We start from the raw sequence: 17322 nt of genomic DNA on the forward strand, positions 1-17322 counted from the left end.
CATTTGCATAGAGGTGTTTATAGTATTCTCTGATGGTAGTTTGTATTTCTGTGGGGTCGGTGGTGATATCCCCTTTATCATTTTTTATTGCGTCTATTTGATTCTTCTCTCATTTCTTCTTTATTAGTCTTGCTGGCGGTCTATCAATTTTGTTGATCTTTTCAAAAAACTAGCTCCTGGATTCATTGATTTTTTGAAGGGTTTTTTGTGTCTCTATTTCCTTCAGTTCTGCTCTGATCTTAGTTATTTCTTGCCTTCTGCTAGCTTTTGAATGTGTTTGCTCTTGCTTCTCTAGTTCTTTTAATTGTGATGTCAGGGTGTCAATTTTAGATCTTTCCTGCTTTCTCTTGTGGGCATTTAGTGGTATAAATTTCCCTCAACACACTGCTTTTAACGTGTCCCAGAGATTCTGGTATGTTGTGTCTTTGTTCTCACTGGTTTCAAAGAACATCTGTCTTTGTTCTCATTGGTTTCAAAGAACATCTTTATTTCTGCCTTCATTTCATTATGTACCCAGTAGTCATTCAGGAGCAGGTTGTTCAGTTTCCATGCAGTTGAACGGTTTTGAGTGAGTTTCTTAATCCTGAGTTCTAGTTTGATTGCACTATGGTCTGGGAAACAGTTATAATTTCTGTTCTTTTACATTTGCTAAGGAGTGCTTTACTTCCAACTATGTAGTCAATTTTGGAAGAAGTGTGATGTGGTGCTAAGAAGAATGTATATTCTGTTGATTTGGAGTGGAGAGTTCTGTAGATGTCTATTAGGTCTGCTTGGTGCAGAGTTGAGTTCAATTCCTAGATATCCTTATTAACTGTCAAGACAGTCTGTTTTCAATACTAGACTAAAAACAGGATAAAAATGTATAAAACAGATTACATGTAAAACATTCGTGTAATCTTTGCAGAAAAGTTTCTTGAGAAGATTGAAACCATTATACTATCTATTGTTCATTTTGTAAAACCAATTCACTCATAAATAGCATAGATAAGAACACAGGCATTGAAGCCACAGTACTTAGGTTCAGAATGTGGTTCCATAACTTACTAGCTACATGACCCTTGATATACAATATCTGTCTACGTTTATATACTTGTGTTATGAGGTTGCCGTGAGAGTATTAGTTAACACATATAAAGTGCCTGAAGCCATGCTAGTACACAGTAAATGCTAAATAAATATTAGCTGCTAGTATTTGCTATTGTTACTTTATATCAGGAAAAAAAAACTTCATGATTAAGGAAGATCTTATGAATGACACATACAAATCTGGCATCATTCTTATAGAACATCAAATACACAAAATTTCAGGTCTGAGATAGACTTGATGAGATTTTAACACAAAGTTACATCTGTGAATTAGGTCATGAAAACAACTGGGAACAAGAACTATTAAAATAATCATGCTTTTAATAGCAGATCAAATATATGTTCTATTGGTTAAAAACTATGAAAATGTTGCTTTTAACCAATGTATTCTAATATGGTTATCCCTTACAAAGTAAAAAAAAGAAAAATTCATATTACATTTACTAGATACAACTAAACTAGTGGTTTTCAGACTGCAGGCTATGACCCAAGGGTAGTAAAATCCATTGAGTAAGTTACATGTAGCATTTTTTGTTCAATAACATAGAACAACATCAAACAGAAAAGAAATCAGAGGGTATCACAGTAATTCATTTTTGCAGCAGTTAAAATATACATTTGTGTGTCTTGAAATGTGGTATACAACGTATCTCTTACTGTGTCAAAGTGTCAAAAAGTTGGGGAAACATTGTTCTTTCTATATCAATGTGTAACATTTCATACATTAATCTGGACAAAAGCTTAGGTTTATTTTGCTTTTATAAATTTTATAATTCATATTACTAAAGTATACAATGAAGGGTAATATAATTAGCTGAAATTTTGTGGTCATTAAACATTTTTAAATGTTGCACAAGTATAAAATGGTAATGGGTTGTGGAGTTTTAGACAATAATCTTAAACTCAGTTAAAAGAAAAAAAAAAAATACTGGCCTGGTGCCATGGCTTACACCTGTAATCCCAGCACTTTGGGTGGCCAAAGTGGGCAGAGACTGCTCGAGCCCAGGAATTCAAGACCAGCCTGGGCAATGTGGTGAAACCCCGTCTTATTTAAAAAAGAAAGAAAGAAAAGAAAAAAGAAAAAAATACCTATTTCTGTCTGGCATTTGAAAAATAGGGAACTGAGACTATGGAATTTTCTTTATTAGGTGTTCTAATACCAGAAAAAGCAACGTGACGTGGTAAATAGATCACAGACATCAGAATCTGACAGCCCAAGGCAAGAATCCCCGGTCTGTATATTACTAGCTCTGTAGCCTTCAACAATTAACCTCTCAGCCTTGGTTTTCTTGTACTTCACAAGGTTTTAAGGGTGGATACACATTAAATACATAGAACTATACCTCGGATATTAGGTGGCATCTCTGACCACCTAATACCATAGCTGGAAAACTTACAAAAAGCCAAATTTCTTGCATGGACAAGGATAACCTCAAAGCCTATCTTGTGCACTAAGATATACTCATCTTCATCCAATCATACCTGGAAGATAAACCAGATAGAGCTTTCTTGAGAATCTCAGGGGTTCTATCTGAGGATGCTGGAATTTCTGGAATATCAGAATCTGTTCTGGAATCCAAATCTCCATATCTGTCATCAATATCTGTTTCCTAAAATTAAAAAGACAAATTACTTTGCAAAATCATGTTTAGAAAAGCACATGCTTGCCAATACATTCATTTATTGCTCAGGGTGTCACATCTCAGTTACATAATCTGAAACAAAGAAACAACTATTAATTTATCTTGAATATCTTAGCACTGCTATACTTCTTTGTTAGGAAAGTTTGATTATCTTTGCTAAAATCTACTATTAATAATATGAAGGATAACTTTAAACAAAAGAAGCTCCCATATTTTCTAAATCAGAAATATACCCCTAAAAGAGATACGTATTGTTTTGCCACTTACCTGGGAGATCCTGGTGTTAGTTCCATGTAGATTCTGATCGGCTGTTAAGAGTCCCTTTTTAAATTTGATTTCAATTAAAGCATCAACAATAAGAGTAATATCTTACATGAGCATAGCAGTTCACATATATTTTTAAACATTTCAACTTCCATCATTTTTATTAGATCCTCGAGAGAGAATCCCAATTGAAGCAGGTCAAATGGACCTCATCTCTATTTTACTGGTAGGTAAACTATGATCAACAGCATTTGGTGATGAGGTTTTTAAAGAAGTTATGTAAAACACAAACTGACTACTGAGTGCATGTACAGGAGCTACGTGAGGATGCTGGAGATGGCAGGGAGCTCTAGGCCTTTAGACAAAGGTGGTCACTGCAGAATTTCCAGGGATAGGGTGGTCAATGCAGTTTTCAAAACAGAAATGTCATCTAATGCTCAGTTTTAAAGTTGCTCATTCTGCCATAAGTCTCCACTGCCATGTTCTTTCCTCTTCTACAACCTCTCCCCTCTCAGGCCCTACCCTTTCCATCCTATCCTGGCAACCTTCAGTTATGAGTGGTAAACACACAGACACCTTGGGAGAATGGCTTACAGAGGAGGAAACTGGAGTGAGGGCGTTGACCTGGGATAGAGGAAAAAGAATATTCCCTGGAGGCAAATACAAATAGACAGAGCACTGAGCAGGATATAGAGCCTGAAATAATCCTAGGAATAAAAGCGCCCAACAATTCAGAATGTTGAGGATGTGCAATCCAAACTCAGCCCTTATTAGCTCCAAAACATCGGCAAATGTCATCACCCCTTTGAACTGTTTCTTCATCCCTAAAATGAAGCATTTAGTACAGTGCCAAGGACTTAGTAAATTCAAATAAGCAGTAAGATAATATTATGATTGAATAGAGTCTTCTAATTCCTCATTAGGAGGCTCACCAAATATAATGTTAGCCTTTGGGAGTATTTTCAGTTTTCATAAAGCACTAATAAACTTTAGTTTACTCACTTTTTAAGTATACAATTACGAAATTAAATGTGTCAATGTACCCTAAATGACAAACGAGAAATAGAAATGTCAGATTCCCACTGTGACACCAAGAGTTGGCCCCGAAGCTGCTTAAATACAGAGAGATGGTAACTAATAAACAACCAGACAGAACATCCCCTCAGAAAATGGCAGGCCACCTGCTGTCAGTTTGATAAGCTGCAGAGCTTGGACATCTGGAACAAGGGAAACACATCAGTTTTGTTTTGCTTTTTTTTCCCTTTTCCCTGCCATTTTCTTTTCATCTTTAATAACCCAGACTATTGACAGGGGTGGTGTGAGGGGTAGTGGGGATGGTGTGAGGGGTAGTGGGGATGGTGTGAGGGGTAGTGGGGGTGGTGTGAGGGGTAGTGGGGGTGGTGATTAATGGAAGTGGTTCTCTAGGGCAGTATCACTATCCTACAGAAAGAGCATGAGACTAGGAATCAGGAGCTACCAGCCCTAATTCTACCTCTCCCCTAACTAGCAGCAAGATAAACGGCAAATCACTTAATCTGAAGGAAACTCAGGCCTTGGTTTCCTTATTTATAAAACACTAAAACCATCCAGACTAGCATTCAAATTGTGCTCCTCAAAATACTAAAGTTCTCTGCAAGCCACTTTAAAGCCCACTTGGCAATAATGGTGACGTGCTGCAACCCTACCCTCCCCACCCTCAACAAGGCTGCCCTGCTTTTATTTACATTATTTAAGCTTCTGGTTTCTATTTTATACCCTTTAGAGAAACACAAAATAAAAACTTAAGTTGGACTAGGAGTCTATTTCATTCTAGTAATTAAAGAATACAAGATAATTTCCAAATAGTGGCATTTTGGAGCAATGTTACTCAATTATGAGAATGAGTAACAGGGGCCCTTGTTTTACTGTATTTAATGTATAGACTTTGTTACAAAGATGCCAGACTTGAAAAGGGAAATAAAAGTGTGAATGGAGGTCAGGGAAAAGAAGGAAGTACTATAATACTTTTAATGATCAAATAGAGCTATGCAGCATTGTGCACGTTGAATGAAGGTATTTTATTTTATTTATTTATTTATTTGAGATGGAGTCTCTCTCTGCCACCCAGACTGGAGTACAGTGGTACAATCTCAGCTCACTGCAGCCTCCACCTCCCAGGTTCCAGCGATTCTCCTGCCTTAGCCTCCCATGTAGCTGGGATTACAGGTAAGCCCCACCAGGCCCAGCTCATTTTTGTATTTTTAGTAGAGATGAGGTTTCGCCATGTTGGCCAGGCTAGTCTCGAACTCCTGACCTCAGGTGATCCACCCGCCTCGACCTCCCAAAGTGCTGGGATTACAGGGGTGAGCCACCATACCTGAATGAAGGTATTTTAAATGTTTACAAGAACCTAAAAATTCGTAGCTGCTTCTTCTCAAGCTCATAATTTAAAGACAATGATCTTCAACTTTCTATCTTGGGCCTGTGTTCTCCCACCACCATGTGATCTCTCATGGACCCCGTACACCGATGACTCCCTGTAAACTTATGTCTCCAGCTTCCAACATGCCATCTCCAGCTGGTTTTCCACTGGCATCATCTGAAATTCAACACAGGCAATGGGTTTCTCTCTCTTCCACATCAAAATGCTGCCTCCTTCTATAATTCCTTGTTTGGAGAAGATACCACCACCAATCCAGTTAACCAATTACTCAGGTCAGAAACTTAGACATCACCTTAACACTTGACATCTGCCTCCTTTAACCAACACATTCAGTCGGCACCAAGTCTGTCATTTGTCTTTCCCTCCATTTCTTTTTCTTTTGCCTCTTTTTTTTTTTTTTTTTTTTTTTTTTTTTTTTTTTTTTTTGAGACAAGGTCTTACTCTGTCACCCAGGCTGGAGTGCAGTGGCATGATCTTGGCTCATGGCAACCTCAGACTCCTGGGCTGAAGCCATCCTCCCACCTTAGCCTCCTGAGTAGCTGGGACTAAAGGCATGCACCACTACACCTGGCTAATGTTTTTGGCCTTTTTCATAGAAATGGTGTATCACCACGTTTCCCAGGCTGGTCTTGAACTCCTGGGCTCAAGCAATCCATCTGCCTTGACCTCCCAAAGTGCTGGGATTACAGGTGTGAGCCACTGTGCCCAGCCTCCCTTCATTTCCATTCTCATTCACTGCTGCAAGCCTTGCTGAACATCACCTTCTTCTGTAAACATCTCAGAAGGCTTTTTTGGAGAAAATTTTCTAAAATTTCTATGAAAATGCAAAGAACATAAAAGAGCCAAACAAGTTTGGAAAAAAAATAAAGTTGAAGGACTTATATTACCTGTTTTCAAGAGCTCTTATAAAGGTACTGTAATCAAGACAATGTGGTACTGACATAACAGACAAAATGATCAATGGAAAAGAATAGTCCAGAAATAAATCTACATACATATGGTCAATGGATTAACAACAAAGTTGCAAAGGTAACTCAACAGACGGTACTGACACAATTTTAACAAAGAACCTTGATCCATACGTCACACCACAGATAAAAATTAAGTCAAAACAGATCACAGACATTTATATAAAGCTATAAATCTTCCATAAACTTTCTGGGACCTTGGTTAGGCAAAGATTTCTTAGTATGATAAAATTATTATCCACCAAAAAAATGATAAATATAACTTAATCAAAATTAGAATTTTCTTTTTTCAAAAGACACTGTTAGGAGAATGAGAAGACAAGTCACAGAATTAAAGACATTTTCAAATCACATATCTAATAAAGGACTTGTAATCTGGAATACATAACGAACTCTCAAAATTCAACAAAGAACAACTCAATAAATGAACAAAATATTTGGGCAGATATTTCAGGGGCAATACACAGATGGTAAATAAATACATGAAAATATGTTCAACATTATTAGTCATTAAGGGAATGCAAGTCAAAATCACAGTGTGATTCTACTATACATCTATTAGAATGGGTAAAATTTTAAAACTGAACACACCAAGTTTTGGAGAAAATGTGGAGGAACTGAAAGGCTTGCACACTGCTGGTGAGAATGTAAAATAGTACAACCACTTTGGAAAACAGTATCACAGTTTTTTAAAAAATTACATATACAACCAACAACTGAACCGGCCATTTCACTCCTAGGTATTCATCCAAGATAATGGAAGTATAGATACAAGCAAAGACTTGTGCACAATTGTTCATGGTAGCTTTACTTGCAATGGCTCCAAACTAGGGACAACTCAAATAGCCAACAGGGAAATTGACAAATTATGTTACTGCCACACAGTGGAATATTCTCTTGTGATAAAAATAAGTGAGCAATTGATACATGGATGAATCTCAAAATAATTATGCTGAGTAAAAGGTGCCAGACAAAATGTACATAAAATATGTATATATATGTATACATGTATATGTACATATATACACACATGTATTATATTATTCCATTTAAATAAAATTCTAGAAGATGCAAACTCATCTATGGTGCCAGAAAGCAGATTAGTAGGTGTCTAGGGATGAAAGAACTACAAAAAGTGGAAAAGTTTTACTGGTGATAGATTAGCTCATTATCTTGACTGTATGATGGCTTCATAGTCATAGGCATATATACATATATATATATACGTCAAAATTTGCCAAACTATATTTGCTATGGACTGAATGTTTCTGTCCCTGCCAAAAAACAAATTATACAATGAAGTGCAACTTTCCAATGTAATGTTATCTGGAGGTAACCTGTGTAAGATTATGAAGTCAGTTAGGGTGGAGACTCATGAATGGGTTTAGTGCCCTTATGAAGAGGCACAAGAGATAATCTCTCTACCACGTGAGGACACAGCAAGGTGTCAGTTTGCAAAGGGCTCTCAGCAGGAACCAAATTGGCCAGCATGTTGATCTTGAACGTCCAGCCTCCAGATTTATAAGACATAAATTCCTGTTGTTTAGGCTATAGTATTTTCGTTATAACATCTTGAGCTAAGATAGCACTTTAAGTGTGTTCAATTTAGTGAATGTCATTTATAGTTCTTGGGGACTCTTAAAGAGCAGTCCAGGAAAGAGAACTGAGGTGCTTTCCAATACTGGGGACAGAAAGGACAAGAACAAGGACATGTGGCTCAGGGAACAAAGGATACAGTTCATCAAGAGGATGATTCCATCATTACACACTGTACACAGGCTTCAAGATATGACACTGTACTCCATAAATATGTACCACTATTATGTCAGTTAAAGTAAAAAATAGCTGGGTGCAGTGGCAAGCAGCTATTTCCAGCTATTCAGGAAGCTGAGGTAGGAGGGCCTCTCGAACCCAGAAGTCCTGGGCAACATAGCAAGATCCCACCTCAAAATAAATTAATTAAAATAAGAATCAAAATTTTAAAAATAGATGATGGCTCCAAAAGGAAGTCTCTAAACAAATGAAGGTAAAGTAGTGGTTTAAAAATAAAACAAAGGATAATATATTAAATCACTCACACTTTTGTCTCTTTCACTACTGGCCCCTTAAAAAGTGAGTTAGAAAACCAGGGTCAGCTCTTCCGTCAAGGGTCCCTTGATGTGCACAACGATCCTTGTAGCTCAGTTCAGCATTAAGATTTGCAATTAAGCCAAAGGAAACCCACAGAGACATAGAGCTCCACAACTGAAAGGAGGCAGCCTTTTAAAAATCTTGAAACTGAACAGTTTTACTTGAAAGAACATGAGGCTGTGTTCCTGATTTCAGTATTTTCTGTCTGTTTCTTCATGATTTTCATGTAAGCATGGATTTCTTCTCTTTCTCCCAGGAGTGGAAGTGAAGAAAAGGAACTGCTTTTTATCTGTGCTGGGGAGAAGGACTGATTTACTTCCTAGTGAGTCAGCAGTTTGGTGAACCAAGAGTGAGGAGGCTCAAGACCTCTATAAAGATAGAGAATGGTCAAGGGACTTGGTAACACTGTTTTGTTTGTTTCTTTCGAGACAGGGTCACCCAGGTTGGAGTGCAGTGCACTATCACGGCTCACTATAACCTCACCCTCCCAGGCTCAAGCGATCCTCTCACCTCAGCCACCCAAGTAGCTGAGACTACAGCTGGAGCCACCACACCCAGCTAATTTTTTGTTATTTTTTGTAGGGACAGGGTCTCCCTATGTTGCCCAGGCTGGTCTCAAGCGATCCTCCCACCTTGGCCTCCCAAAGTGCTGGGATTGCAGGTGTGAGCCATTGCTCCCATAACACTGTATTTTATAGACAGAAATCTGGTTATCTCATTCATCAGCTCTGTGGTCCTATCCTACACTAATTAATTGTAATTGATAAAACCTCCTTATTTGTTTAAATTTGAACTGCAAAGGGAAAAAGTGGTCCCCAAATCTTTCTCTGCAGCCCTGTTCTATTCCCCACTGAAGGAAGGAGGTGACCGGTTGGTTCAGAGCGCCACCTTGGTAATCCAATCAGGAGTTACACTTTGTGGTGGATCTCAATGCCTGGATAAGAGAAAAACAAATGTGTCTCAGCATAACATAAAATGCCTGAGTAAAACCCAAATCTGATTACATCATCCACCTACCTCTTCATCACAGGGTATAAACCCAGCCTCCTCTTACTCTCCAGCCAGGGCTTTGGCCACACCCACCCAGCCACTCCAGGCTCTGCAGAACTAAAGTTTCTGCGCTCCCCAGAGTGTGAACAGTCTTAGCCTCTCAATATTGTGCTACAGTATTCCTCTATTTATAACTTACGCTCTTCCGCTTTGAGCCTGGCTTTGCCTGACTGGTGCCTATTTATCTCTAAGGTATCGACCTAGATGTAATTTCTAGAAAACTCTTCTTCAGGGAGCCTGTCATGGGCAAAATATGCTTCCCTCCCCACTCCCCCCACCAAGATATTCACGTCTTAATCCCAGAACATGTGAAGATGTTGATACAATGCAATGGAAAATTAAGGAAGTGGACAGGATTAAATTTGCTAATCAACTGATCTTGAGGTGGTGAGCTTATCTTGGATTATACAGGTGAGTCTAATATAATCACAAGGGTCCTTATAAGTGGAAGACTGGAGGGTCAGAGTCAGAGAAGAGATGACAGAAGCAGAGGTACAGTGATGCTGGTTTTGAGCAAGGAGTAAGGGGCCACCAGCCAAGGTATGCAGTTAGCCTCTAGAAGCTAGAAAAGGCAAGGAAACAGATTTTCCCCTACAGCCTGCAGAAGGAACATGGTCCTACCAGGACATCTTCACTTTAGCCTAGGGATAGCCATTTCGGAGTTCTGACCTCCAGAACCATAAGGTAAGGTTATATTGTTTTAAGACACTAAGTTTTTAGGGATTTGTTTTAGCAGCAATCAGAAGCTAATGGAGCTCCTCAGCCCATTTTGTGCGGCTCTTTGCACACCAACATTTGTATGACATGTTTTGATTGCCTGTTCACCCAGTAGTCTCACCCACCATGGCCATTCCTGCAACCAGGAGCTTGGTGAGTATGTGCTGAGGGAATTATGGCTGTCATCTCTCTATCCCCAAATGGAATCAGGCCAAGTCTTCCAAGCTACAGTATTGCTGCTCTGTTTTTTGCCATTCCTAAGATGCTATCTACAATATTCAAATCTTACTTAATTTTAAGACTTTCCTAAATGTTTGGCTCCTTCTGATCTTTCTCCAGTGATATCCCATTCTATTATATATTAAGATCATACTACTTTGTATGGTTTCATGTATGTAAGTCTTAAATTCCAAATGAAGAATAAAGATCACTAGAAGAAAAAAAAATCCATGGAATTACACAAAAGAACGGAGAAAATTAAGAAGTTTCACACAAAATCTGAATGATTACTGTCATCCCAAACTTGTTTTTTACCTGGGATCTTATTGATTGGTCCTCACAGGTATATCACTTTTTCAGGGCTAAGATAAATAATGCCTCCAGCTTTTCTGCCTTGCATTTATTTAGAGCAAAAAACAAGGACGGTTGGCCCCCTCACATTTGTGGGTTCCATATTCATGAATTTAACCCGCCTCAGATGAAAAATATTCAAAGGGAAAAAAAAGATAGTTGAATTTGTATTAAATATGTAGAGTTTTTTCTTGTCATTATTCTGTAAACAATACAGCATACTATATTGTACAACGACAGAATGCAACTATTTATGTAGAATTTACATTGTATTAGGTATTATAAATAATTGACAAATAAAAATAAAAGCCCAAGCCCCCCAACTGACTGAACAAACCCCTTCTTGGCCAAAGGGACACCAGAGAAACTTCAGAAACTGAGTTCCAGCCATGATGGCACAGGAGGTTGGACATGCCTCAGTATGCCCCTTCCTCATTAACCTTTAGCCAGAATTCTTTCTGAAGGAGTAAGCAGAAACCAGCTCTAGAAAACAAGAAACAGAGTACCCTTTCTTTTATCACCTTTAGCCAATCATCTGAGGCTGCTACTGGACTCTTCCTCTTTGCAATTTTGATATGACAGCTTGCCAATTTCACAATGCATCCCTTTCCTAAAAACTGACCATCACCAGACTGATTTTGGCCACCTTTTGGATGATATGCATTGAGGGTTTTCATGTCCTATGCATCACCTTTGGGAGCACTTTGGGAGGCCAAGGCAGAAGGATTGCTTGAGCCAAGGAGCTTGAGACCAGCCTGGACAACATAGGGAGACCCCATCGCTACAAAAAAATTTAAAAATTATCTGGGCATGGTGGTGCATGCCTGTGGTCCCAGGTACTCGGGAGGCTGAGGTGGGAGGATCACTTGAGCTTGGGAAGTTGAGCCTGCAGTGAGCCATGACCCATAGATATGGAGAGCCAACTGTGTATATATGGCAAGATAAAGCAAACTTAGCAATCTCTTAATAACAGTTAAGTTCTAGGTATACTGATGATCATTGTCCTAACCTTTTAACATTTTATATTATTAAAAGTTACAATAAAAAGGTAGGGAAAACTTCAAAACTAATATTGAGACTCAGGACATACCACCCTAAAATATGACTATAGGGAACTACAATATGCCACCCCAAAATATACTTCTTTGTTATATTTCAAGATTATAATTCTGAGAAACTGCAGACACATTAGTAGCTCTGAAATGCTGTTATTTTGTAAAAGAAATTTATATCTATAAAGGAAATCTACATTAGTAAAGTATTTGTATAAGGAAGATGGCTACTCTGAGACAGCTTTTATTACCTGAGAGATTAACTGCATAACAAGACAGCCTTTATTCACCATGCATTTCCTCCCCTTACCCTCCCAGAACTTACGTGGCCAGAACCCCTTAGAAGCCTCAGCCCCTATTCCTTTCAGTATCTCAGGGTGCTATATAAAATTCAAAAATCTGACACTTCTTTCCTGTTTTGTTTTGAACATATGTAATTAAACAAGAGAAAAATGGTTTTTCTCTTAATTGTCTTATGTCAATTTAATTTGTAGCCCAGCCAAGAAACCTGGAAAGGTTTTCACTCCCCTACACTAAACAATATTGATTGAGGTGAGAAAAGAAAAATAGCTCTGAGCTGACCAGCTATGTGAGGTATGTAAAATTTATCAGGCCCCAGAGTACGGGACTTCAGTCACACCCCCACACCCATGCCTGGGAGCAATTACTTAAAGGCATTTTGTTCCAGACTTGCTGCCTCACCCCTTATCTTCCTGCAATTTATGATACAAAGAACAATGTGTAGCCAATCAATAGTTTATTTTAATCTAAATTCTTATTAAACAACTTAGGAACTGCCTTTTCTTTTTTCCTTAAAAACCCACGTGTAGGCCAGCATAGTGGCTCATGCCTGTAACCCAGCACTTTGTGAGGCCGTGGCGGGTGGATCACTTGAGGTCAGGAGTTTGAGACCAGACTGGCCAACATGGTGAAACCCCGTCTCTACTAAAATACAAAAATTAGCCAGGCGTAGTGGAGCGCGCTTGTAATACCAGCTACTCAGGAGTCCAAGGCAGGGGAATCGCTTAAATCTGGGAGACAGAGGTTGCAGTGAGCCAAGATTGCGTCACTGCCCTCTAGCTTGGGCGACAGAGCAAGACTCTATCTAAAGGAGAAAAAACAACAACAACAACAACAACAAAAACCTTGTAACTGCTGCTAATCAGAGTGTATACTCAAGGCAACTTGAATCTAAGCTCCAGAATGGCCATCCTCAAGCTTTGGGATCAAATAATCATATATTCAAAACTCATTATATAGGGTGACAGAGGATGCAAACATATGTTGTAAACCTATGAAGACAAGGAAGGAATACCTCTGAGAAGATAAGCCACCCAGGTCACTAGCTGGTATTCTTATCTTCTTGTATACTTTGTATACCTTTTTGTATCAACTTCGTATTTGTTAAAAGCAGTATATAGTATTATAAATGAGACTACTACATGCAGCATTCCAGGGCACTATCTACATTGACTTCTATATGAATAGTGTCCCACAGAATTGTTTGGAGCCTCAACTCTGAGACGGTTCAAGTACAAGCACAGTTTAAGTAGGTGAAAAAATAAAAAGCACACCCTTGAAAGATAAGTCTAATTTGGTTTCCCAAATCTGGATTTTTATATATTAAGATAAAATGTGAAGTTCCAGATGGGCTTAATAAATATTCATTGACCAACAGACAGCCCCACATTGTTTGTGAAATGACCTGCTTGGGACTGGAAGGTAGCAGTGAGCCAAAACTTAACTGTCAAGGTGTCTGATCCCACCTGGGCCACACAGGTGAGGCCACACAGGTGATGAAGTCAGATTGGCCACATCAGCCTTGCAGAAAGCTCTTAAATAGCTGGCCATGGTTTCCGGCAAATAAAGGGAACTGCAACCATAGCCAGGAAGCAAAAAAGCAACACTGCTTTCTTAGCTGCTAAGTTTGCAAAAAGCAGCTATAATTTCCATAGATATGAGCTCCTCATTCTGGACTGGACTCTTTTTTTCTCCCATCCTGTGCCTTTCAATTTCATATTTTAAAAGTTTAAAATCTTGATAGTTCTGAGAAAGTCTTAAGCAAACAAACATTCAATGACATGTCCCGAAAATATCTTTCACCTCTTTTTGAGGATAAGAAAACAAGTAAATACTTAGATAATAAACTTGGCGTATCTCAAGATGATCAAAAACCAATTGGTCAGCCAGGCACAGTGGCTCACGCCTGTAATCCTAGCACTTTGGGAGACTGAGACAGGTGGATTACTTGAGGTCAGAAGTTCAAGATCAGCCCAGCCAACATGGTGAAATCCCATCTCTACTAAAATATACAAAAATTAGCTGGGCTTTGTGCTGCGTGCCTGTAATCCCAGCTACTTGAGAGGCTGAGGTGGCAGAATTGCTTGAAATGGGCGGGGGGAGCGGGGCGGGGAGCTTGTAGTGAGCCAAGATTGTGCCACTGCACTCCAGCCTGGGTGACAGAGTGAGACTCTGCCTCAAAAAAAAACCAAAAACAAACAAAAAAAAATTGGTCATTAATGAAATTACTTCCTCTCCATTTCTAGAGTCGTTTCAAAATGTGATGTCATTCTCATTAAGTTCTGAAACATTTCTCAACCAAATAAAGTATAAACAGCTATAAAATGAAATAAAAGCTAATGATTTCTTCTAATTGATCATAAGTAAGCGAGGAAATACTTGAAGTGCTGTTTTAAATCTAGGCGCCTGAAATCACCCAATTACAGGCTTTCAGCTAAAAATTTCTAATCCAATGCCAATATTTCACAGACTCAAACAGACCAAATTAGTCCAAAATCACACAAGGTAGTAACAGAGTAAGATTCTTTTTAATGTTTTAGTTGATTTTATACATTTAGGACCACACATCTGATTTCTCATTTACATTTTTAAATTAGAAAATGTAAGGTAAATCCTGGCTCTAAATACCATAATGCTGAGCAGGGCATTTAGGCTGTCAAATTCCAATTTTCTCATATGTAAACTAAACCTGTCTCCCTTGCCTATACAATTGTTAAGAGACTAAAATTGATTTTAAGTATAAACAAGTATTTTGCAAATTATAAATTATTTTGCACTAAAAAATTAGTTTATATCATTATTCCATGCAGTGAAAGTCCATAATTCAAGAGACTAATATATTCTCAACAACAATTAGTTGTTGAGCAACAAACAAATCCTGACACCACCTATTTTCTCAAAGAGTATAAAAAAGCCACAAAAAAATAACATTCAAGCAGTGTCTTGCTTATAGTAGGCACTCAACAAGTATTTACTGAATGCACGGAACCAAACCAAGCCTTAAGAAATATGTTTATAATTCCCTAAATGACCTATGTTCTTTACACTGCACTCAAATCTGTATTTTTGGAAAAGACATCCCCAAATATAGAACAGTTAAAGGAAAACAAACACACCAAACCCCTGTATTTATCTGTGTTATCTGGGAAGAAACGTGAGAGCCTGTTTTACAAAAATGAAATTCATAAACACATAAAGAATACTCACACTACATGTATATATCTTAATTTTTCTTCATAATTTTCCAGAGCACATTAAATTGTCCCACTTTTCCCCAGTATATTTTGACAAACAAAATATTGTTCGCATTAAAAGGGAAAAGAAAACTTTTATTTTGAAGAATATGAGTCTCATTAAATTATCAGGCCCAGATAGGCGTTTAAAATGTGTCAGCAGTCACGTCTCTCACCGTCTGAGCTAAACAACATAGCCACTTGCTATGTTGGCTCTGGACTGATATCAAGTAGCCATAAAATACCATATACTAGACACCGTAACTCATACCTTACATTTTAAAACTGAATAGCCAATCACTCATCAATATTATCTCTGTAAGGCAATGAGAATTCCTGTCAAACAACTTTGTACCAGCCCATTCCTTGCTCCCTTCTGCCTTTAAAAACTTGCTTATAAGAAAGGCCAACCAAGGCACTCACCCAGGCAACTTGGAAGTATGTCCCAGACAGTGTACTCACTTTGGCTCAAGTAAAGTCTTTAAAGTTGGCTCAAGTATTGTCTTTAAATTCTATGTTGCACCTCACCTTTTTCCTCAGGATCACAGCATCAAAAAAACCCACTGTGGTACACATCCAAAGCTTGATGTAGCTGATGACGTTCTACAGTAATCTCTCTCAAAATAACAAGAAAATGAATTGTTTAAAGATCATAAACAGCAAGTGAAAATTCATGTGGTAACCCTCAGATATTCTTTAGAAATCTCAAGTTAACTACCGTTCCTAACCTGCACATAGCTTACTATTACATTACCATGCCTTTAGATTCACTCTTTCATTAGTATACCTTGAGTATTCCTGGAAACTCTTGCCAGAAGTTCATGTTATTTACAAGAATTTCTAAAAGACACATCAACTCTCTGAAAGGAAGCATCAACGAATAGTTTAGTCCTAAGACTCTTGGAAAACTTTTGCCTCAAAATCCTTATCTGGCTTATCCACCAATCCCAGACTGTTATATTGTGACCCTTACCCAATCCTAATCAATTCCCCACATTGAAAGACCTGTCTTAGGCCAGGTGCGGTGGCTCACGCCTGTAATCCCAACACTTTGGGAGGCCGAGGCAGGCAGATCACAAGGTCAGGAGATTGAGATCATCCTGGCTAACATGGCGAAACTCCATCTCTAGTAAAAATACAAAAAAATTAGCCAGGCATGGTGGCGGGCGCCTGTAGTCCCAGCTACTTGGGAGGCTGAGGCAGGAGAATGGCATGACCCAGGAGGCAGAGCTTGCAGTGAGCCGAGATCGCGCCACTGCACTCCAGCCTGGGCAACAGCGTGAGACTCCGTCTCAAAAATAAAATAAAATAAAATAAAAAAGAAAAGACCTGCCTTAAATCAAACTTCCAATTCTCAAATAAGTTACACCTTGCTTCTCCCCTCTGAAACACTACTAAGGCTCTGTGGGAGTGTTCCTCGCTGCAGTAAGCTAAAAACCTAGCTCTGTCTTATCACTTGGCTGGGGTGCTGATATTTTGGAAGCCAGCTTTTTTTTTTTAAATGTTATTAAATGAAATGAATATGCTGTGCATGATAAAAGCTGAATCATGGAAAATTACTTAGGTGGTAATACTGACTGATAATTCATCAACAATTAGGGAGTATCAGCCCAAATTGTAGTCCAGAAATCTAGATCTAAGCCATTAATATTTTATTAATGTTTTATTAATGGCTTAGATCTAGCTGAAAAACTATAGAAAACGTTCATTACACTTACAGGTGACATTAGCGCAACCTATAGTGAAGTGCACCAAAATGAAAAGTAATTTACAAAACACACTAAGGCTTTTACAAAAACAAAATAAAGCAGACAAAATGCAGTGCTGAATCCTGGATTGTATTCCAGGGCAGTAAATGGACAGTGGAACAACCACTGAACTTCTGAA

The 17322-nt window shown here is 38.4% G+C and overlaps 1 protein-coding gene across 3 annotated transcripts in view; it reads right to left on the bottom strand.

Annotated features, from left to right (window-relative positions):
- Positions 1-17322, bottom strand: part of CDS1 (CDP-diacylglycerol synthase 1) — a 66971-nt gene that overhangs the window by 42982 nt on the left and 6667 nt on the right. For all 3 annotated transcript variants that reach the window (XM_017851641.1, XM_017851642.1, XM_017851643.1), the window contains exon 2: positions 2569-2696. In XM_017851641.1, the coding sequence (XP_017707130.1) occupies positions 2569-2696 (128 nt within the window). The remainder of the gene's footprint in view (positions 1-2568; positions 2697-17322) is intronic.

Source organism: Rhinopithecus bieti, unplaced genomic scaffold, assembly GCF_001698545.2.
Source record: "Rhinopithecus bieti isolate Rb0 unplaced genomic scaffold, ASM169854v2 scaffold_33935, whole genome shotgun sequence".
Classification (NCBI taxonomy): Eukaryota; Metazoa; Chordata; class Mammalia; order Primates; family Cercopithecidae; genus Rhinopithecus; species Rhinopithecus bieti.